Here is a 24,972-nt window from a genome sequence, read left to right as displayed (position 1 = left end):
ACACACGCTGGTGTGTGCACTGATACACACACAAGCGCGCCAGCCCAATTTCTGACTCATTGCTGCACACGCACGCACACACACACACACACACACACACACACACACACACACACACACACACACACACACACACACACACACACACACACACACACACACACACACACACACACACACACACACACACACACACAGTCTGTCTGCTGCTCCAACTGTGTGTGACCACTTTGGTGTTATCACATCTCAGAACATCACTATGCAATTTCTTTGAGCCATGTAGGCCTATCACCGAAACACACAGATCACAACACAAACAGCAGGGGATTTGTGGTGATGGTAAGGCGTACTCTAACTCGATGTATCGAAGTATCATGTATGAAATGGAAACAACCACATCCCATTTAATTATGAGTAGAGACAACACCAGGTTATATCTAATTAAGATAGAGCGCAATAATGTGTGTGTGTGTGTGTGCGCGCGTGCGTGCGTGTGTGTGTGTGTGTGGATGGATGGATGGATGAATAGCATGTATACAGTAGATAGATGGATGGCGATAGATATGGCTTTGTCCTTCCAGCCTCCCTAATGTCTCCATTGCTGACATTTCATAGCTCCCACTAGTATCCCTAGCTGGGTAGCCACACCTCCCAGTTAGACAGGGGGACATGATGGGCGGGGAGGGGGTGGGGTAGCACATGAGCAGCTGACTGAATCAATCACTGCCCCTCCCCTCCCCTTCACTCACTCACTCACTGCAATCTACTGACAGTGTGCATGTATGGGTGAGAGAGAGAGAGAGAGAGAGAGAGAAGGCTCCGTACCCCACTAGCAGCATCTCTCTTTTCTTTCTTGTCCCTCCTTCCCCCCTCCCTTCTCTCTCTCTCTCTCTCTCTCTCTCTCTCTCTCTCTCTCTCTCCTCTCACACTCCCCCATTCTGAGAAGCTCATTCATTCATTCCCTCTGCTGCTGCGTGGATGCGGACCAGGACCAGGAGGGGGGATTTCCTGGCTCCTGAATCCAGCCTCATCCTCCAGCCTGCCTCTTCAGCTCCACATACACTCCACCCCACCTCCCTGGTCTCGCACACACGCACACACGCACGCACGCACGCACGCACGCACGCACGCACGCACGCACGCACGCACACACGCACACACGCACACACGCACACACACACACACACACACACACACACACACACGCGCGCGTGCACACGCACACGCACGCACACACAAGTGTGTGCGTCACACACATACCAGCTCTGCTCTCAGCTCTTCTCCTCTCCTCTTGTTTGCTAACCCCATCAGGATGTGGTCCTCGGTGGCTCTGCTCCTCTCTGGATTCTTCTCTTTGATCCACGGTGAGCCATCTGCCCATCTCTCCATCACTCATGTTGTTGTTGGGGTTTAGTTTTTTGTTGCATTTGTTTGTTTGTTGTTGTTACTCTGTCCAGGCGCTGCATGGGACCTATAGGCAGCGGAATGAGCCGGAATAGAAAAATAAATAAGGTTCGGAATTACTTCATTCAGCAAGGGTGACTCGTTGTGAGCTTGTAGATCTGCTATTTTCAGCATGCAACACCAGCACGCACAAAAGTATAAATCAAGGCTGACTCATAGAATGTTTATTGGGTATTTATTGCATGTCACTGACATGAGCCGGGTGTCTGACACTTGATGACCCTCCTCCATCACAAGAATCACGCAAGCTAAATAAATTATAGGTACAGTATGTCTAGTATAGTGTGTACATTTTACTCTGAACGTGTAAAAATGAAGCCGAATGGAGACGGTCCAATTTTATATTCTCAGAGTTAAAATGACACTGGATCTTCCCGTGTACATAAAACAGTACATAAATACCGTAAATATGAGGAGCTGAAGCTGTTGCGATCAACACTTTTGCAACAATTCTGCCCTCATCTAGCTACCGTCTTTCTCTTGCAAAGACAGCTGTAGAAGGTAAAAGCTCTGGCAAACACATCCTTTCTACTGAATAGAATTTATGGATCTGCTCTCCTGTGCACCCTGTCCCTCGTCATGGTGTAGTGAACGTCTTTCTGCTGCGGAGCTTAGAGGCTCATTACAACAGCTTTAATAGTATTGGTATGTCTTCTTCATAGCTTATGTGCTCGTGCCCTATTGTGATTTTCTGTCAGTCAGTTCAAAGGGAATTTAAGAAAGTTTTGGGGGATGTCGACTATATCCACACCATTTTGTACAGGGATTAGACTGTAATTTTACAACATAGGTGTGTAGTTTAGTAGATACCTTTGTATCTACTACATTTGTATGCCACACACACCTCTCAATATGGCTGGATGGCTGGAAGAACAGAGTTTTTTAGCATGGAATGAAAACTGTATGTCCATTTGTCATTGGAGAGATTACTCTTAGTAAAATGATGTACTTTAAGGGGTATTTATTTTGGGTTTGGCTTTTTATTGTTACTTACTCAGTTACTAATCACACACACACACACACACACACACACACACACACACACACACACACACACACACACACACACACACACACACACACACACACACACACACACACACACACACACACACACACACACCTTTATATTTTGTCTTTGTGTCTTCTTGTGTTCATTACTTCATTGTATAGGCTATACTACAGTATATTATTGTTGACAAATATTGAATTGAGAATATATATTGCCCTACAAAGCCAAAGTGCAATACATTTTTGGACGCAGTGAGCTCCTGTATTTATTTGTCTCAAAGGTCATAACAGACGTGACATGATTTTGGAGACTAAACAATTATCTCATGAACAGATATACAATTACTGCAATAAAACATTTGGCTGGCCAAACACTTAAAACCTTGTTTATCAGTTTGACTCTTTATGTAGTTACTGAACTTTGGCTTTGTAAGGCCGAATAGTATATGTCTACCAAACTATTGTGATAGTTTGGTAGATGGCAAGCGCATTCTTATCTGAACTCTTCACATTCTTAACTTTTCATGAAGGTATTTGAGAGAATAATTATATAACACACAATGTGTTTTGATAGATTGCGGAAGAAAGGACATTATTATTATTATTATTATAATTATTACCCTTATTATTATTATTATTATTATTATTATTATTACAACACTCTCAGAATGACAGTTTGAGCTTTCCTTCTGCTGGTAGAAAACAAACACAAACACACACAATCAAACAAACAAACAAAACCAAAAATGCTTACATGGTTTGCAAAAGCAATTATATAGCGTAGTAGTGAGTAGAATTGTTGAAGGTACCTTTGAATAGATTTAGTTTTTCTACCTTCCACTTGATTCCGCAATTCTCTATTCACGCCAATTGCACACATCTGTATAGAACCACCAATTAGAAATAAGCAGGCAGAAGCAGCATTCTCACACTCAGTTGCTGGCGATTTAATACATCCTCTTTCATGCTGGCTGCCTATGACCATCTAGCATGGTTTTAATTTTTAATATGCAGGATAATCCAATAAAGTACGGTATATTCACACTTCACAAGAGCGTATAATTCTTTTTATAAACTCCAAAAGAATTTTTATTCATCGATTTACATAACACTGTTCCTTTAACGCAGTGTGTAGTTAGCCTGAGGACATCTCATACAAACATTATAATAAATTCATTAATAGCAATTATGCACTGAGGAGACTTCCTGTTAGCTTTTAATTCTGTTTTACTAGCTGTATGGTTTTGAGCCTTTTTGAGTCTGTTTGCCACACTCTCCCTAAATGCATCCATTTTAGCATAACTCTACAGAATGAGAATGTCACTACTTACTTACTTGCTTACTTGCTTACTTACTTACTTGCTTACTTGCTTACTTGCTTACTTACTTACTTACTACAGTATATGACATATAGAACTATTCTGATTCTAATTCAGATTAAATCACTATGTTCAAAGGCATATTAATTGCAATAGAAGAGCCGAACTGAAGAGACAAAATCACGTAAGAAATAGAATAGATGTAAAAACTAAGAGACATTCCACTGAAAATGACCTTTTAAAGACTGCTTTTTAAGAGATATTTTATTACTGTCTGTCATTCCGTACGTTAACGGTGAATGTTCCATCACGGTTAGCTTCACCTTTCCCTCGTGTTCTTGTCCTTGAGTTCTTGAAACCATGGATGTCAGTGCAAATAGAGATAGAGAATGGGTGCTTACATGGTTGTAGGAGATCAGCCTTCCTCTCAAAATGTAAAATATTATTTGATTGTCCCTGTCTCTCTCTGTTGGATAGATACAGTATGTGACTGGAAAGTGCAGGAACCTAATTTGTGGGTGTAATATATTTTTACGTTCTTTTGTCTAATAGCTGTATGGTTTTAGATTTGTTTTTTTACGGCATGGCTCCTATGGGCCGAGCCATCTAGTAGAGTGTTGTGTTGTGTTGTGTGTGTGTGTGTGTGTGTGTGTGCGTGCGTGCGTGCGTGCGTGCGTGCGTGCGTGTGTGCGTGCGTGCGTGTGTGAATCAGGGTCTAATCTCGCAAACCACTATAGCGACCAGTGCCAAATTCCTGGTGCATGCTGTTAGTAGGCCAATGAAGTAACTGTTTCACAATTTTTGCAATGTTTAACTTTTTAAAACGGTGGTCAATGATGGTGGAATCGGGCTGAAACCATGCCCAAAAATGGAGATGACAGACGTCACAGTACTTACTGTACGTCACAGTACTTACTGTACGTCACAGTACTTACTGTACGTCACAGTACTGATGTGATGTCATAGATGACTACGTGATGATGAAGATGTGCGTTATTACTTGCGTGAGCAGAGGGCAAATACTGTTTTCGGCTGCGTATGTCTGTGACTCCTTCGGCCAATCAGCGATTGTGAATTTTTGGTGGCATCCCTGGCCAATTAGGGATTGTGTATTGTCTTTGGTGGCGTCGCTCAGCCAATCCAATCAGGGATTGTGTATTTTTGGTGGCGTCGCTCGGACAAATCAGAGCGCGAGTTGGCCCCTCGACTGATTGTATAATTGACTCCGTATGTTGGTGGCGTCGCTCGGCCAATTAGGGATTGGCTGATGACGTAACTATGTCTAAAAATTTAAATATAACTTAAAAATCACACCCGTGTCAGCGCTCTTATCATCTTACAACATCAATTACAATATAATGTTTGTTTAAGAAACGGGTGCTAATGTTTGTTTTTACATTTCTCTGTCTCTATGGCGTTTTGAAAGAGCATCGTTGAAAGACAAACATTAAAGCTGTATATAGGAGGGGCTGGCGCCCCTCAAAGAGTCCATGGATGCTGATAGTGTCCGTTTCTATTTACCCATTGTTATAGGAAAGGAATTTTGTTTTCCATTGGTATAAGTTTTATTTTAAATGTTTGTTTATGGGTTTCATCTTTATTTGTTACATTTTATAGAGGGAGGGACGGTAAGTTGACAAGAGTCAGAGATAAGTTGCGCGCTCTGCTCGCGCACAAGTAGGCCATTCATGGCTAACTTGTGTGGAAAGCACACGTTGGCAGCTCGACAGAGTGCATTTCTAGTTAGACCCTGCCTCTTTTTATTGTGTTTTATCTGTGGTATTATTGTTGTGGTAACAATCCACTTGTTACCATGGAAACAGCTAAAGATCAGAATTTAAATATAATTCACATGGGTGATTGTGTTTGTGAGTGAATGTGAGAGTTAGTGGTTCAGATAAATGTCTACGGGATATGAAACTCCTCTTTTACAGTAGGTGGTTGAAATGTTCTGTTCACGGGATCATCCGAACCGAGCCTTATTTTTCCACAGATGCCATCTCCCACATCATCACGTCACGCTAATGTGCCCTTATCATGATTTAAAAATAATAATAATTAATAATAATACTGTATGTACCACTATTCTTTCCGCTAGTATTGGCCTTTGTCTTGCATGATATTTTTTAGGATCGTAGGAACACTGTCTGAGCTTGATGGCACTGGCCCTTAGTACCTTACCACTGGCTGCTGGCAACGTGGGTGAACTACAAATATGAGCTTATTCTACACTTGTACTCTTAACCACTTTAACCCCACCATCCATATTCTGGGGGGAACACTAGTGTTGTGACAGGTTGTGAGCTTTTATATCGGCTATTTTTGGCAACGAGATTTGGTGTAGACGCTAGACGGCAAAAATGGTCCAACTACAGAGCCAACTCAGGCCCAGTCTAGAGGGGAAGACAGAGTACTATGACCTAAATGTATGAAATGCAACTCTAAGTCATACTACACAAATGTAGCTGTAAAACCATCTCCCATGCAGTGTCGCTGCAAGGCCCTCACCAAAGGAGCCTGCTAAAGGACCTGCTGAAGGACTACAACCGGATGGAACGTCCGGTGGCCAATGATTCTCACTCACTGCAGGTCTTCTTCTCAATGAGTTTGATACAGATCATGGATGTGGTAAGTGTTCGCTTTAGGCTTTGCAGTTCGCACAACGTTCTCTGGATGTGTGGGTTAAAGTGTAAGCACAGCTATTTATGCTCTTTCTTCAGTTCTAATGTTACTTGATCTTGTCACGTAAAGAAGGTTTTGCTCAAGATGTTTGAAAATGTGTCTTCTAGGACGAGAAAAACCAAGTCCTCACTACAAACATGTGGCTGCGGATGGTAAGTCCAGCTGTGGTGGTGATGGTGGTGGTGGGATATTATTGCTCTTGTAGGAACTAAGACTATCAAACACCAGTTGGCTGGGGTAAAAATCATGCTTTTACTTGATCTGAAATGTTATATTACAGGTAGACAAAGCTTTGTGGCCTATCTACTTAAAAACTGAGCAAACCTGCATGGAGAGAAATCGGAAATTAAGTCATTCTAAGGGGGCAGAATTTGTTGTAGTTTGATTTCAATGATCTAAGAGCTGTGGAGAGACTAAGTGTACCATACCTGTCTGTATCTGATAGAGTTGGTTTGACCACTACCTCAAGTGGAACCAGACTGAACACCCTGGAGTGAAGAACCTTCGCTTCACCACGGACCAGGTCTGGACACCAGACATCCTGCTGTATAACAGGTAATACACGCATACGCATGCGCGCGCGCGCGCGCGCGCGCGCGCGCGCGCGCACACACACACACACACACACACACACACACACACACACACACACACACACACACACACACACACACACACACACACACACACACACACACACACACACACACACACACACACACACACACACAGTTGCCGATTTTAATACTTTCAATTGGTATATAAAACCCATTTTCAACCTGGCATCCCTATTTTGAGCATGTCATTATAGATTTTTAAAGATTTCCCAGAAGTTTCCCAGGCAATAGTCAATTAGCTTATAGATTGACTATTTTAACTACTTTTGTGCTGCACTTTTTATACATTATAGTACTGTATTTTCTGTACATACTCTAATAAATGTTCTTACACACATTTGCTACTTTACTCTGCATATATGAAAACAGAGAAAATGTCAGAAGGTAGTGTTCTTTAAGTTTTCTCCTCTCTCCTTCCTTAGTGCAGATGATGACTTTGACTCTACCTTCAAGACCAATGTTCTAGTCAATTCCAGTGGATATGCAGAGTACCTACCTCCAGGTGAGGAATTATCTTCCTCTTCTCCTCCATCATCCATGTGTGTTTACTGCACTTTGCTCACAGACGCTGCTGGGTAGCAGAGAAGGAAAAGTTGTTTAAACAATACTGTACATCCATCCATCAACCTGTCTCTACCTCTTTCTCTCTGTTGAACTATCCTGGGTTTTTTGCAATACAGTACAAATTGAAGTGTGCATTTATATAGCTCCTTTATCCAAGAACAAAACAAGCAGGTATATTTACACGGGTAGACTAGACATAAGGTAACACAATGGTGGAGACAAGAATACCAAACAACTCGCCCCTTTACCAACTCGCCCCGGGCGTACATCTGGCGGAACTGCACGGCCTGGTATTCCTAAAGTAACCTAAGTAAATTATGCTTAAACGGTTAAACCTAACCTTATTCCTAACCTTAAAGGAGAATTCTATACTAAAAGGCTTTTTTACCTTTCTTTGTAGTTGTTACGTCCCCACCAAAGAGGTCCAGGTGTTATTTTGTGCAAAAGCTCCTTATTGGCTATTTCCCCTACCCTAAATTAATTGCATTGAATTGAATGGGAATTGAATGGGGCTATGGGGTGTTGTGCTAATTCGCTTATTTCCATCGCTCAAAAAATCCATCGCTTTTTTTTGTATATACAGTATCCTCTCTTCATAATGTAAATAATATCCCAAGCGGCACACATTTTACTACTTATTTCGATGGAAATAGCGAATTATCACAACACCCCATAGTCCCATTCAATTCCCATTCAATTCAATGCAATTCATTGAGGGCTTATGGCAGGGGAAATAGCCAATAAGGAGTTTTTGCACAAAAAAACACCTGGACCTCTTTGGTGGGGACGTAACGACTACAAAGAAAGGTAAGAAAGGTAAAAAAGCCTTCTAGCATGGAATTCTCCTTTAACCTCAGTAAAACTATGCCTAAACCTAACCCTATTCCCAAACTTAACCCCAGTAAAACTATTCCTAACCCTAAACGTATTTCTAACCTTATTTGTTCTAAAACAAATAAAGAATACAAGAACCGCCGCACCGAGTGGTCGGCGTGAGGTCGGCACTGAGGAAGCAATGACAGTATATCTTGTATCCTATATTACTGTTTTCTAATTCCCGATGAGCCATCTTACATCTATAAATAGGATTAGAAAGTATTCACTTCCCTTTCGTAGCCCGGAGGCAAAAGCTGTGAAGCCTCTGCAAGCTACGGCTCTCTGTGGGGTTCTCTTTACACTCTCTTAAGTCATCTCATTCACTTTAAAGAACGCTCTTTGATGCAATCTCATGTGCCAGTCTGAAAGAATTGGATGTATGTCACGTAGCGCAAGCTGCGAAAGATCACCTTGTCGGTTTCCTTTGGCGGCCATGTTTATTCACATGGCGCTGCTCAATGTAAACACAGTTCCTTGATGCTGTGATTTAGATCGGTTAGATTGTTGACTTGTAGATCAGTCAACAAACGGAAGGAGGAGGAAGAGGGGGGTTAAATGGGTCTTCCCTTCATAACACACTGCACAAAAGTAGACAGACAGATGTCTACTTTGGACAGATTGTGGGAAAAAGAAAGAAAGAAAGAAAGATAGATCAGAGTGAGTGAGTGAGTGAGTGAGGCAGGCAGGCAGTCAGCCAGTGAGTGAGTGAGTAGAAGAGAGGGAGAAAAAAGCAAGAGAAAAGGGTGAAGCATGAGATGTGAAGAAAGATTGAGAGACAGAAAGTGAAAGGGGGTGAAAGGAGCATAGGGAGAGCGAATTAACTACACCAACAGAGGGAGAGAAAAGGATTTAGCCATATAGGTTGTGTGGGAGAGCGATACATCCCGTCTACCAACCCAGCCAGGGCCCTCCCATATAAAAGCCTGAACGCAATTACTGAAGTCCTCTTGGCCTTGGTATTGTCAAGAGAAGAAAGGCCACAGGGAGCTGCGTGGCAGGCATGGAGCAGATGAACTGACTGGGGTGAATAATTCAGAAGCAGTTCCCGGGTGGCTGATGGCTGCTTTGTGCTATCATTTTGGGGAGCTGCTTTTGTAGCTGGGGCTGGGGGTCTGAAGGTGCTGTCTTGTGTTTTATTTTGGGGCTCTGCTTAATTATGTCACTGGAGATGAGAGGATGTGCCTCTAGGGTGAGAGCTGGAGTGTTTTGGGGTGGAAAAAAGTCTGTGAATCCCACAAGAGATAGTTTCTTCTTGAGAATTTGTTTTCTTGAGTAACGGAATTAGGAAGTTTGCGGTAAACTAAGCTGAGAGAGAGAGAGAGAGAGAGAGATGGTTGCAGTTGGCTGCAGCTGCAAATATGTTGTCTTTTAAGGGAATAATTTCATGGTTATCATCACTTATCACTGGGAGACAGACAAAAAGAAAGAGAGGGAAAGAGAGAGAGAGAGAGAGAGAGAGAGAGAGAAGGAGGGGGGAGCGTAGAGTTGCTAAAATATAGGCTACATATAGGAAACCGCAGCAGTGCTGTGTATTGCAAAAGGAGATAAAATCCTGCTTTTAGCTAATCAGGGTAGTGCCTCAGGAGCTCCTAATGGGAGTAATTATACGGGACGGGAGGCAAGCTGTTATAAAGGCTCTGGATTAGTAGCTGGATTTTTAGAGATTGCTGCATTTTGTTTTGTGACATTGAATTATTTTTTGACTCTGGCAATTATGTGTGGTCAGGTTCCCACTCCCCAGTAGTTAGCGCATTGGAATTGTCATTTGTGCCTGCAGGCCCCTGTTTGCTCAAAGCATCGTACTGGATAATCTCTTCAAATTTGCCTTTTCCGCTGTCCATTTCCATTCACCTCTACAAGCTGATTCATATGTTTTTTCCCTCACAATGAATGTCTTTGAGAGAGTTAGATTCGCTTTGGCATTTTGATCCCGTGTATACCTGGAAGTCTCAATAGTCTTGATTTGTTCATTTCGGTAATTACTGCAATGCTCAACGTGTGTGCGTGCATTGTGTGAAAGTGCAATTGACTGCATAATAAGGTCTAAGGTGATGGTTTTACATAAGGCAGTGCATGGTTCTTCTCAACCTTTTCTAGATCGGGGCCTGCTTTAAAATTGTTAAAAGTGTTTATGGCCCACCCATCTGACCAATTGGTATCGATTTTGCTCTTCAATCAATAGAAGTACGTAACATAGTATACTTATCCATAGTATAGATTCTATTTAATTGGTATCATAAAGATTTTTATGATACCTTTTTTTCAAGGTCTTAAAGAAAAAATACCATGATTCTTTTATTCATTATTATTTTATATTAATGTTATATTATTATTAAAATCTTAGTGTTTTAGCAATAATTTGGGGGCGACTTGGATTACCCTCGTGGCCCACAGGTTGAGAATCACTGTCATAAGGCAGTGGTTCTCAACCTTTTCAGGCCGTGACCTCTCAAAATAATCATATTTGAAGTGAGGAGTGGGGACCCATCCCACCCTGATAAGCACTTCATTCCTCATTCTTATATTATATTTGAAAGGTATTAACGGTATATAAAAGCCCCAAAAAAAGAAATCATGTGGAGACCGCCCTGGGGAATGTGACCCACAGGTTGAGAGCCACTGACATAGTCCCGCCCCCTTTCAGAATGACGAGGGCACCAGGAATTAATTGCCCATTCATTTTTCCCATAGACATTTAAAGTATTTATTTAAATTAAATTTTTTGGACCAAACAAATAATTAGAAAGAAGAAAAACAACAAAAAAGTGTTGTACCCTGTCATTTTTTCGTCTTTCTAATTATCTGTTTGATCCAAAAAAAAATTTTTATTGTCATGATTTGTCAACTCGGCCAATGGCTTTGTCCGAGGCTTACAGGTCTTTAAATAAATACCGTCTAAACGTCTATGGGAAAATGAATGGTGAATTCTCTTCCGGTGACCTCGCAGGGACTGCTATGCTCTAAGGCACTGATCTAATAACGGCAGCATGGAGTGTCTCACTTCAGAGCTGCAATGTTGAATCCTCCTCAGATCAACGGGACCTCATCCTGTACATACAGTTTATGTTTTCCCAACTGAACATCTGACTGCTGTGAGCAACATCGCTGCAAGCTTGTTTATACGCTTTTTTCCCCTTTTATCTCATTTCGTATGGAGGATGTCTCTGACAGTGACTTCATTTTCACCTCAGCCAACTACTATAACCTTCAAACGTATCAAAGCTCAAGACGTTCTCCATCTCACCCCACGCACCACTGACATAGAAACAGAGGTTTCTCAGAAAACTGTTAGGATTTAGAAGATGGCCTCAGGGGACAGGAGAGATAATCAGACCCAGAAAATTGGTTTTCATAAGATAGTGAAATAGTAAATACTCTTGTTTTTTCTGTGTAGCACAAGGATTCTGCACAGTATAATTTACCTACCACCTAGAGCAGTGGTTCTCAACCAGGGGGTCCCCACAGGAGTTTTTGGGGTGGTCCCCAGATGACAGTAAAGTGACATTTAAGGATTTTTAGACATTTGTAATATCTAAAAAAAAAAAAAGAAATCAACAAAAGAATCAACAAACTACTATAGAAATTGGTCAAACATTGGCTAAATTGTCAAATAATATAATAAAGACATAAAAATTGTGAAAATAGCCGATCTATGAGCTCACAACGCGAGATGTTGTAAATCGTCTCTTTTTACTATATTTATCTGGGAACCGAGTCAAACTAAATGTAATGTCTCAACTCCAACAATTCCAAGTGCTTTTCAGGGTGTTCCCCAGTTCAAATATGATTATTTTGGGGGGGGTCACGGCCTGAAAAGGTTGAGAACCACTGACATAGAGGACATGTGAAACCTACCTTACCCACTTGCCTTAAGCGGACATCTCAAACACATACTTCTATACAATTTACAATTTAGGCATTTAGCAGACGCTCTTAATCCAGAGCGACTTACATTAAGCAATAACAAAAGCATGGCATACATCACATATATAAAAAAGTAGTTATCATGAAGCATGCGTAAACTAAGAACGTAACAGTGGAGTATCTATGTAAACTATACATACTATACTATATAATATATTATACATGTGTACTATAAAGTGCTATGACTACATAAAATGCAATTCTAGAGCTGTCGTAACAAGCTATAAGTCTGTTTAAAATACTATCTAAGTCTACATAATGTGCTATCTAAGGGGCTAGGCTAGGGCAAGTGCTACGGGCCATACCACCTGCCTTGGGAAACCTCTAGTCATAGTCATAGAGTATGCGGAAGTGCCGTTTACGCCTCTGCGTTTTCAATCCAGCTTCCGTTTCTAAAATCTGCTATTACTTAAAGTCTGTTTGTCTACTAAACTTTATTTCTCTTCAGAAGCATTAATATTGTAACCGCAATGCAGCATAAAATCAGAAATGAGCCCAGAACGTCCGCGTTCTGTTCAATCACCACAGATGCAGCCTAGATTCAGAGAAGAGAAGGTTTAAACACGGCCCTGAAACAGGAAGTGGATGGCGGCCAAATATCCAATAAAAGCGATTGGCTTTTTTGTGTATTTACTTGGATGCGTGATTAGAACTTCTACTTCATTACATTTGGAAACTTTTGGAAAGTTTATTTGGTAACACTTTACTTAAAGCTTTCATGACATTCATTTTCATTGATTTTTATTTTGTGTTTTTCTTTTAGGTTTTATGACCTCAATTACACAAAACTGGGGTTTTCTCTGTGTGTTCTTTTGAGCTGCAATGAAAAAATAACAATTTGCCAGCATACTGTATGTCACTGTTGGGGGGCTGAAGCATAGGGGGGAGGAAAGAGGGCGGGATTAGTTGATGGTGACATCACTGTCCACAGGCAAATAGAGCTCTTTTTTAGGCTAATTATTCATAAAACCCCAGACCACAGACAATACACTGAATGTTCAAAGTTCCATTTTTTTGGGTGCAATTGAGGTCAGAGAGGGTGAAAAAAAGAAAGAAATAATTATAAGCTCAGCGGAACACTTTATAACTGACTATGGTAGTTATAATGTTCTGTTCTGCTGAGCTGATAATGCATTATGACCAGAACTTATCATACTTCATAAACATTGTTAAAAGTTGTTGTGCATAATTGTAAACATTCATTATAAGTGAATTATAATGCATCATAAATGTGATTATAATGCATTATACATCCAACCTTTAAGTAAAGTGTTTATTTTCTATAGTTTTTGTTGTTTAATCTTTCTTCCCCCCTCTCTCTCTCTCTCTCTCTCCATCTATCTCAGGGATCTTCATGAGTACATGCAATGTGGATGTTCGCTGGTTCCCTTTTGACAGCCAGGAATGTGAGCTGAAGTTTGGCTCCTGGACATATGACGGCTGGTTGCTGGACCTTCAGATGAATGAAGCTGATATCTCAGGCTATATGCACAATGGAGAGTGGGACCTAGTGGGTGTGTACTGTGTGTGTGTAGGGGTGAACGGACAGGGTGGTCCGTTAAATGTCTGTGTTCAGCTGTTCTCCATTTACATTTGAGCAATAAGTCACACTACATTGAGTATCTCCATCGTGTTGAAATGTCATTAATATATTTTCCGGGCTATGGTATAACCAGCAACTCAACATTTATTATAAATGTCAGGAATATCTTTCCTTTCCTTCCTATTTCTTTGCCCCAGTACCCCTTTTTTTACGACATGGACAAAGGTCATGCTGTCTAGATTAGAACAGGATTTGTTGTGCAGACCAATCATTGCGCACAAAACAGAACCACGCCTGGCCAAGAACCGCCTGGAAGGAATCACTTATATTACACCAATGTTTTTCTTGTGATTGACTTTGTCTTTGTGAAGCACTTTTGTAGTTTTGTTAAGTATTTATAAAAGGACATGAACCCCACTAGTTAATTTGCCCACAAGCAGCCAGTTGTTTGTCAGTGCAGGGAAGGGCTGTGCAAAATATTGACACAACCGAGAATCACCAAATTGGTTTTCACCATCCTGGATTGATTACCCTGCCCTTCGTTTCAATATGTATCCTGGGCTTAAAGTTCTCTGGCACTACGCCGCTTTTCTCTGTTTATTTTCACTCATGCATTAACTTGTCATGCATGCCCTTCCAAATTGAGAGCAATGCAGTCCCAAATGGCAATCACAACACTCTTAATCCATGCAGCATTTAGAAACAACAATGCTGTCGGATGGTTCACAGCATGTCACACACACATTATGTTTTGGATGTTATCAAATGATTTAATCTCCGTCATCAGCCCTTATCAAGACCATGCAATGGAGCCAGTTTTTCCTACATATTGACGTTGTTGTCAGCCATTGTCCAACGTCGCGTTTGGCGCGTTGTCCGACTACTAACCCTAAATCTAACCTTAACTCTAACCCTATCCCTAAGCTCAGTCTTAACCGGCCACGTAAGTAAACATAAAGCGAAGTTGTTGTATAGCGCAGTTTCATGATATTTTCACTACGGCGGCAGTAATTTCACTTTGCCGTTTCCTAGTTGTCTACTCACGGTAGGCAGTATGTAGGAAATGTCCATATTACTCTATTGCATAGTCTTAATAAGAAAATACTGGTGATTATCGGTTGATAACATTGGAAGCGGGTGGCCAGGAGGAACATTCCTATCAGCTGTTAACCTGGAAGTGATGGAATATGCTAGTTGGTAACTTGGTTGTCATTCAAACAATCGCTGTGCTACAGCTGACTGATCTGGATGATTTTAGGATATGTTCATTCTATTTCAAGGCTAAAATTAAATTTGAAAGATCTGTATTAATGTTTCTAAATACAGATGTGCTTAATTCACAAACTGGAAAGCTAGTGACTTACCTACAACGTACTATTGATAACTAAAGATTGAACAGGAAGGCCATGCCCTTACTATATATACTCTGCCTTGTGTTGTTTTAACCTTGGATTTCCCTGTGTCTACATCCAGGAGTTCCAGGCACCAGGAATGAGGCGTTCTACGACTGCTGTAAGGAGCCCTACTTTGATGTCACGTTTGTCGTATCCATCCGACGGCGAACCCTCTACTATGCCCTGAACCTGCTTATCCCGTGTGTGCTGCTGTCCTCTATGACCCTCCTCATCTTCGTCTTGCCTGCAGATTCTGGAGAGAAGATCTCACTGGGTGAGTGGACCAAGGACAACATCACTTAAACTTCTTACCATCATGTCTCCTATTCCTTGTCCTGCCACTTATTGTGTCATGACTCATGGTCAATGTCTACTCTATATACTACTACATAGTGGTTCTTTGAAATGCTGGCACTCTAGAACTAAAATGTTGTTCTTGTTGGAATAAGCTGTGTATAAGAGCATCAGCCTTAAGTGTATACAAGGCGGTAATGTGACTTACTATTAAGCTGTGTTCAGACTGGCAGCAAATCATATTTTGGCCTATCCAGATTCAAATCAGATTTGTTTGTGTGAACAGCCAAAACATGCATGGAAATGTATTGACATGTTGTGAGCTTGTAGATCTGTTATTTGAGGTGACCCACGCCACCGTATTTTCCCATAATTATTCTAAAGGTTGGTGGTACCAGATCATGGTTGCTCCTCTAGTGTTGTGGCTGTGGGTGTCACTCACTTTCGAGAAGTAGTTAGACAGGTTAGGACATTGTCCCTTTGAGTATCTTGAATACCAATCTCATTCCATGGTTCCATATTTGCTTAACCCTGTCTTCTACCCTGAGCCATCCCAAACTAGCAAAGATTGTTGGAATTAGGTGGGTCACAGGCTTACGGCAGTAAGAAGTAATTCGTATCAGTTTGTTTTGGGAGGTCTGAAACTTAGTTTTTAGTGACATGGAGATGTTGGAGAACCAAGTGGTGCAAGGCAAGCATAATCAAAATGGCATTGAATGAGGGCTCCACAGGGTAACAAGGTTAAATTGTTGATGTGACTGTGATCTGTAGCAACATACCCAATGGGGCGGAGAAAGTAGCCCTGCCGGTAGTAGCATAGATGCCTTATCTTGACCAAGGGGACTGCCCTTTGGCTGAGCATAAAATGTTTGGATTCCCAAGACCTGGGTTCAAATCCAAATGGTTACATGTGCATCTGCTGAAAAAGAACACGTGCACACCGCAAACCACCCTAAATAAAGTCAAATGTAATTAACTGCTTAAAGCTACAATCTGTACGTTTTATGTCTTTGACTTGCCTCACTCTCCAGATGGAGAGAAGCAATTGCAATGATTCATCGATTGCCAAATTCATCAATGTAAGAGTAGGGAGACCACAACCACTGCAGATGTGCTGTATTGTACTAACATACTCTACCATAAAGATTGGATAAAATAATGTTTTATTCATTAAAAAAACAAGTCCCAGACTGCAGGTTCAAGTAGAAGACTGTGGCAGGGAGATGAAAGAGTGGAGGAAGAGGGTTTGCAGCTGGAGTGGAGAGGCCTTACGGCAGTAACGGCACAAAATATAACGATCGGAAGGGAAGGGACACAACTGAAGCCAAAGGAAGGAAGGAGAGAGATGGATGGATATGGGAAAACAGCAAAGTGGAAGAGAGATGGGAGAGAAATGGATAAAGGATGCGAGGGGAAAGCATAAGGGAAGGAAGAGAAGACTGATGAAGAGAGGGGTGGTAGCAGAGAGAGAGAGGAAAGGATGCTGCAGACTACTAAACAGCAAAGTGAAACTTTGGAAGGGACTAGACGCAAACCTGGAAGAATAATAGCTGCAAATAATTTCCATTTCAGTCAGAAACAATCTTGCCATGGATTTAACCATTTATTGCAAACACATTACCGTTACTAGAATTTCGTGGGCCTTCGGCCCGCTCATCCTAGCGCCACGCGTCACAAATGGGAAGAAGGCAATAGCGGGAGGGCAATAGGCCTACTGTTTTTTTACTTTTTTTAAAAGTAAACATGGCAACCCATGATGTTTTCATATACCCAGTTGTTTGGAAAGTGCAAACTTGGCAACCTGGCTGAGTGGCCCTATTTTTTGTTTTGCTTGTTTTTATTTCCGGATAAAGGCAAGCATGGCAAGTGGCAATGCTTCTATATACCAAGTTGCTTGGATGTTGCAAATGTGGCAACCTAGCGAGAATAGTATACTGTACTGTACTGTAGTCTGTACTGTACTGTACTGTACTGTACTGTACTGTAAAGTGCTATAATGTACCGTACTGTACCGTATTGTAGCATACTGTACCGCACTATATCATACTGAACTGGGCCATACTGTACTGTACTGTACTGTACTGAACCGTACCATACTGTGCCATACTGTACTGTAGCGAACTGTACAGTACTGTACTGTGCTGTAACCTAGTGTACAGGGCTATACTGTATCATACTGTACTGTACCGTACTGTACTGTAGCATGCTATGCTGTACCGTACTGCTGCGCCCTGTGTATGTGTGTGCGCGTGTGTGTATGTGTGTGTGTGTGTGCAGTGAAAAGGGGAGGGGGCGGGGAAGGTGGATTGTGTGATGTAATTTGCATCACAGTTAAATGTTGCGCAATAACAGTGTGTCTGACAAAAGTCATATTTGTACAGTAAATATGGCAGTTGTGGGGAAGCGATGTAGTGCATATGGATTTGGGTGGCGTGCAGGATTCTTTGTGCATGGAGAGATGTGTGCTAACGGAGTGGTTTGGTAGGAGAAGGCGAACGGATAAATGTGCTTGTGTACCCCCTTTCCATTAGGGTAGAAGGATACTTGGCGCTGATGGCTCCACTCTTCAGATGCTCCCTGAGCTAAGTCAGCTATGTACAATGTAGAAACCCCTCACAGGTCTACAAGAGCTGGCTGAAAGCAAGAAATTGAATTTCAGTTTAACCTTAGAGGCATGCAAGACATTTCATTTTGGTTTTTGGTTTGGCCATGCAACTCTGAACTAGAAAGGTGGAGGCTGGGGTGGCAAAGCTTTGCGGAGGGAGCCATACTCCAATGGACCACCTTGTTCTGAGAATTTGCTGTGCGCAGAAATGTGTGGATTAACATGTACTCAGTCAGCACAGCAGACTGACAGCTGATTACAGGCATATGACTCCTGTGTCCTGCATGAACTAACACAATGCTTCATTTGTTTTAACCATGGGTTAAGGTTCTTGCAGACTGCTGTTTTTTTGTGTGTGCATTTTCCAGCGTTTTTTCCCCTTTTAAAAAAAAATAAGCCAGCATTCTACAAGGACCTTTATGAATTATTTATTTTTGTCAAATAAGGTTTATTGGAGAATCACATGCAAGAGGATATCAATATAAGTATTATAGAAGTATCCACGTCTTAAATATAGGGTCTATTCATTCTAATCTAAAATCAATCATCAATCAATCAAAGAGTAAATTGTCCCTCTAGCGAGCCATGGTTCTCAAACCTTTTCATGTCAAGGACAATATTTCGTGCCAGGGACCCCCATAAATGATTGTTGTTAAAATGTTTAAATATATTCAAATATATGTTAAAAATAAACAAAAGACAGATCTACAAGATCACAATGTATCGCATTGTGAGAGGTTGTGCTGCTCTTCAATCAGAAACTTGGTCTAAAGTGTGGCACTAGATTAAAGGTCGGGGGGAGTCACCAAAACCATTAAGGTGTCATCTTCTGGAAGCATGACGGGGAGAGTCACCAAAACCATTAAGGTGTCATCTTCTGGAAGCATGACGGTGCACAGCAAATTCTATCACACCCCAGCCAGTAGTTTAATTTGGGATCTATTCTAATCATATCTTGTTTTGTATAAGAGTTGGACGGATGGACTCATGGACCTCACCACAAGCAAGGCTGAAAACACTCAGTTAATTACAAATACGATTAGACTCAGGTCTAAGTGAAAGCGCAGGAAAATTACCAAAAGAGGTCGAGGTAGGGCTGCATGGAGAGTACTTGGTGAAACCGTGCCAGCGCAGCAGTGATGTCAAAGCATATCTTTAACCCAAATACAGGATGCATTACACAGCTTTTTTTTGCTACAGGAAAAAATGCCAAGCCTCACACGCGGCCAATTAACCTATTGATGTAATTAAGGCCTAGGAATTGATTAGCCAGAGAGAGAGAGAGAGAGCTTACATACTGCCTTCCAGGAATATACTGTGTCACTACTTGATGGACGAGTTACAGTGACCGACCAGGTGTCTGGGTCCATGGGGTGTGTGGTTGGGGACAGTCACTGGTAGCAAAGGAGTATGCAATTACATTTAAATCCTTTCTCTCAATTCAATTTCTAGACAAAACCTCCAAAAGAAGCACTCATTAATTTTGAAAAAAATACCCCAATCGGAAATTCATTTTATCTCTTGACCTGTGGGGGCTTGTGCGTTTGACAGATCTGTAACTGAGTGCTTTTGAATGAGTCCAGTTATGCCAAGAAAGCACTCTTAAAATTTGGTCTGTGACGCAAGTGAGATGGATGGAAGAGAGGATATATGAAGATGGAGCTAATGTAGGTTTAGAGTGTGTGAGTGTGAGTATAGGAGAGAGAGAAATGGAGATTGTGTATTGTACAACGAGTGCAGGAGTGTGTGAGTCTGTGCACGTACATGCACGGATGCAATTTGGACACTGGTTGTAGTGTAAAAAGTATATCCATAAGTAATTTACTTAGCAAGCATTAGTCTGTCACACATACTAATTTGCATCCAAATAAATCGAGCCTAATCTAATCATATGAAGTCAGCTCTCTTTGGTTTGACCATTTGTCAAAACACTGACTGAACACATTTAGTTGTTTGTGGGAAAGTGCTTCGTGCACAGAGCGTAAACCTTGATCAGGCCTGTCGTGGGTGTAAGCAAGTGTGGGATGCAAGGTTATAAATGACCTAACAAAACATTGGCTACAGTGTGAGGGCTCATTTATTGTAATCTTTCACTCTCCATCTCTCTGTTCTGTCCTACCCTCTTTTCCCTATGTCCTCAATAACCCCTTCTCTCCCCCCTCTCTCATCAGGTATCACAGTGTTGCTGTCTCTTACTGTATTCATGTTACTGGTGGCGGAGATTATGCCAGCGACTTCTGATTCCATCCCTCTTATAGGTATGTGTGCGTGCCCGAGTTTGCGTATAATGTGTGTGAGTGTACTGTATATTGCTGGATTACAAAGGAAACCCAACCTGGATTAACCTTTCTGTGATTGACATATTGAACTGAAGTTTGGCAAATTGTCCTTTATGGCTTCAGCAAGTTTCATTACATCTAACCCATAAAATAAACCTATAAAATGTATTATACAGCTAAATATAATCCATGTATTTACATTTTGAATGTGAAAATTATGTAATTAAAAATTATTGCACTTTTTGGAGATACAAAGTTCATCCACGCAACAGCAGGGATATCGTATGCATGTGTGCGTCCATGTGCTGTATGTGCCTGAACTAATTGCTCCTGCTTGGTGTCAAAATGAACTGCTTTTTGAGGCTGGGTGATTCTGGCCATCTGGTTGCCCTTAAACTTAATTGGGTAAATAAATCGCATGGGCTCACTGCTACAAATTAGGTTTAGCAGGCAAACTGGAGCCATCGACAGATGCGATGCCATCTTTGTGCCTTTGGACACAAATTCTGTCTATTAAAAACTCCCTGGCAAAAAAGCGCAGAGTCATGAAGCTCAGAGCTGCGCTTTTAGCATTACTTGTTATTAAAGATGCCTCTTACTTATTAAATGATGCACTTACCCTATGATGCAGCCTAACGCTATTCCCCCCTCCCTCCATCTCCACGTGTCTCCCAGGCCAGTACTTTGCCAGCACTATGGTCATCGTAGGGATGTCAGTCATTGCTACAGTGTTGGTTTTGCAGTATCACCATCATGACCCCAATGGAACAAATATGCCCAAATGGGTAAGGCTGGAGCTCATTATACGTTATTACATTTGTAATTACCTTTACCTACAGTTAATTACAAACCAATTACTTGCATGTTTTAAAGCACAATCATCCGAATCTCCTCAATGTAATATGTCAAAAGTATTAATTAAAAGTGCCATTTTATGTCAATTAAGCATCAAATGTTCCCTTTGGTACGCCCCTTTAAGATGTGACATAATTTCCTTTACATTGGTACAATCAATCATTTTGTCAGAGAAAGCTGCATTTTGTTTTTGTGATGGGATGCCTCATTTAGGAACAAAAAGCGTAATATATATTTAATGATAGATGATGTCATGTGGAGTACCAGCCACATCAATCATTTAATACAACTATCTGAAACTCATTAGCTTAAACACACACACTCTGTTTAAGTTATTACATATTAGGCGTTATCCCATCAGTTCCATTGCACCATAGTAACATGATTCTACCTTTCTGGCATTTTCGGTAACTTTACGTCTCTCAGTCATCACCGCCTCTGCTTTTTTCTCTCTGCATACTTCAGTGTCTTCATCAAACACAGCACATCTGACTTTCACAGGAGTATATTTTCAAAGCAACCTCCGTGGGTGGATTTGGCTTGACTCTTTTCACCCTCCAGATTTAGCAGTGTCTTGTGTTGAATGCCAGATAGTATGGTTAGTTTCAAAAGAGCATCCAACATGTTTTGTTCTAAAACAAGTGGAATAAGAGTAAACATTGTCAAATCAATGTCTGCGTTAAAGCTGCTATAAGCAATAATATGTCCACATTTTGATGACCTTTTTATTTTTATTTTTTTTGGTATTCAGACAGCCAGCAATGGGTAGAACGCTCCCAAAAAAAATGTAGTCTCTGTGACACATCTAGGGGCCGCAATCTGCATTCAAAGATTTTCCTAGAAGCTTTGTCATTGGTCGATTTGCCTGTCTGCTTCCTGATTGGTTAGTCACTGCAACCGGGTTTTTTTTCGACCAATGACAAAGCTTCTAGGAACATCTTTGAATGCAGATAGGCCTATCTCACAGCATTTCCCCGTCCCCTTTCCACGCCCCCTTTTGGAGCTAGTGGTGTTATTTTTTTTGCGGTCCATAGGCTTCCATGTTAAAAGAGGTATTTTCACAAGCCACAAACTACCGTTTTGTAAAGGTAAGGTTTATTCTACTTATTTGAGTTGTTATACCATTGTGTTTTCTTCATATTATTATCGGTCTTTGACATTTTAACATTAGGAAATGTACTTAGATTCTCCAGAGAAAAAAAGTGTAAATGCCTAATGTTAAATGACACCACTATCTACCGGAATTGGGCGTGGAAAGGGGGCTGTGAGATAGGCCTATTGCGGCCCCTAGATGTGTCACAGAGACAATTTTTTTGGGAGCGTTCTACCCATTGCTGGCTGTCTGAATACAAAAAAAATAAAAAATAAAAAGGTCATTCATATTTTGACATATTATTGCTTATAGCAGCTTTAAGACCTTTCCTTGCAAAAAGGCAACATTTTCTGAGGACAATATCATCATTTTCTAGCTGCGACCACACAGCTATTGTAAGCCACTCTGACAATCAAGGACAGTCAAGCACAAACGGAGAACTGGTTGCTTGCAGCTTATCACAAATTATGCAAATATGCGTTACAATAAAACTAAATTATATGACATACTGTAACTGTACATATAAGTTATTTTGAATATGAACGTTTTATCAAATCTTTCATGGCTCAGAAAACATACGAGCAGATGCTGTATAGATTGACACATCTGCAAGGCCTTTCTGTTGATAAATGGCCCTATTTAGACAACCCAGTGGCCAATTAAAAAGCTAATTGATGGGGTCCAGAAGACGATATTGAACCAGCACAGTTCATAATTGCACACCGGACAAAAACAACAACAGCAACAACAGGGACTATTACCTGGCTAATGAACACTCATGGGGGAGGGGGGGGCTGGGGGGGTAATTGAGAAGTCATCTGGACAATAGTCATTACATGCCAGACACCCATCTGGTCGCTGTGAGGCTAATGTGCCATTTCAGGGGACTTGACCAATCTCGGTAGAGGAGCATTCATACATACTTACAAGATAAGTTGAAAATGGAACAGAAAAACAGAAAATACCGTAATTGTACAGAGAAAGCTGGACAGAAAATAACATGTCGAGTAGGACATAACAGAATAGAACATGACAGAACAGAACTCGCCATGACAACAGAACAGAACAGAACACTTTTGGATAAACGGAGCAGAACAAAATAGCTCAGACAGCGGAACGACGTTGCAATTTCCAGCTCCTTGCCAGAGGATATTCTAATATTTAGCTGACTAAATGCCCCCGATTTTTTAAGCCTTGCTATAATCCCATTACCGTCATGCCGCAGTAACCTGCCACTCAATTCTGTTAATACCACTATTTGTATTTAAATCAGGCTTTACAGGAAGTAGCCTTCCTGCACTGAAAGAGTAAACTGCACAGAGATCAGTTAAGTATTTTTTGCTAGAGGCACATTAATTGTGTGTATCCCGGTGAGGATTACTGTTATGTTAAGCATGAGTCCACCACCAGCACCAGCCACAGACTCAGTCATCAACAGGAGCGGGCTATTAGGCTCAAGTGTAGCGATGGCGTGATGCCAGGTTCAATGGACGTGGGTGGTCTTTTCCTTTCCTGCTCTCATTCCCTCCCTTCTTTTTACCTTCTAAAACCCTTATCCTCTCTACCTCCCTGCCTCTTCCCATGTCTTCTGCGCTCTCTCTCTCTCTCAGGTGCAACTTGTTTTGCTGCAGTGGGTGGCGTGGTTCCTGCGCATGAAACGTCCGGGGGAGGGTGATGACCCCGAGCGGCCACCCTGTGCCCCCCACCTGCGGCGCTGCTCATCCGGCTCCCATAGCGGCAGCATCCCCAACCCGCCGGACCCCACTCTTCACCCGCTGCACCCCCAGAACCTGACTCCGTTCCAGCAGACCGGCCCGCTCCTCTCGGGGCATCCCCACCTCCACTCCCAGTCCAGTACCAACAACAACGGGAACCTGCTCTACCTGGGCTTCCAGAGCCTGGACGAGCCGTCGCTCCTCCAGGAGAACATCCAGAGGAACAGCATCTCGACGGGACCTCTGCGCATGGCGGCCAGCCCACCTCCTCACCTACCTGCCCAGTTCTGCAGCTCCCCGCCACCCCCCACCTCTAACATGGACCCTGTTGGGTGTCCATGTCCCAGCAGCACTGTGTCAAGCGGCGGGGGCTTCGGCGGTGGGCCTGGGGTGGCAGGCGGGTGCTCGGCCGGCGTGCTGGGAGACCCTCAGCTGCAGGCCATACTGGAGGAGGTGCGCTACATGGCAGACCGTTTCAGAGAGCAGGACGAGTCGGAGAGCATGGCTGACCAGTGGAAGTTTGCGGCTGCTGTAATCGATCGTTTGTGTTTGGTGGCGTTCAGTATATTCAACATCATATGCACCATCTCTATACTCATGTCCGCGCCCAACTTTGTGGAGGCAGTCTCCAAGGACTACGTTTGAAAACAGGGGAAGGAGGGAAGGCGGGAGGGAGGGAGGGAGATTTGAAGAGGGTGTGAAACTAGGTTTAGGCTGTGAGATGGAGTGGGCCAGCA

General features: G+C 42.0%; 1 protein-coding gene across 1 annotated transcript; it reads left to right on the top strand.

Annotated features, from left to right (window-relative positions):
• Nucleotides 1-1,312: 1,312 nt before the first annotated feature.
• chrna11 (cholinergic receptor, nicotinic, alpha 11) lies at nt 1,313-24,880 on the top strand (the record flags this gene model as incomplete). Its single annotated transcript, XM_079523466.1, has 10 exons — nt 1,313-1,364; nt 6,283-6,422; nt 6,584-6,628; nt 6,922-7,031; nt 7,516-7,595; nt 13,804-13,971; nt 15,474-15,668; nt 20,465-20,551; nt 21,248-21,357; nt 24,131-24,880. 10 exons carry the CDS (start codon nt 1,313-1,315, stop codon nt 24,878-24,880), a joined length of 1,737 nt encoding a protein of 578 aa, XP_079379592.1.
• Nucleotides 24,881-24,972: the final 92 nt, after the last annotated feature.

Source organism: Electrona antarctica, assembly GCF_951216825.1.
Source record: "Electrona antarctica genome assembly, chromosome: 15".
NCBI lineage: Eukaryota > Metazoa > Chordata > Actinopteri > Myctophiformes > Myctophidae > Electrona > Electrona antarctica.
This window is presented reverse-complemented; position numbering and strand designations above follow the sequence as displayed.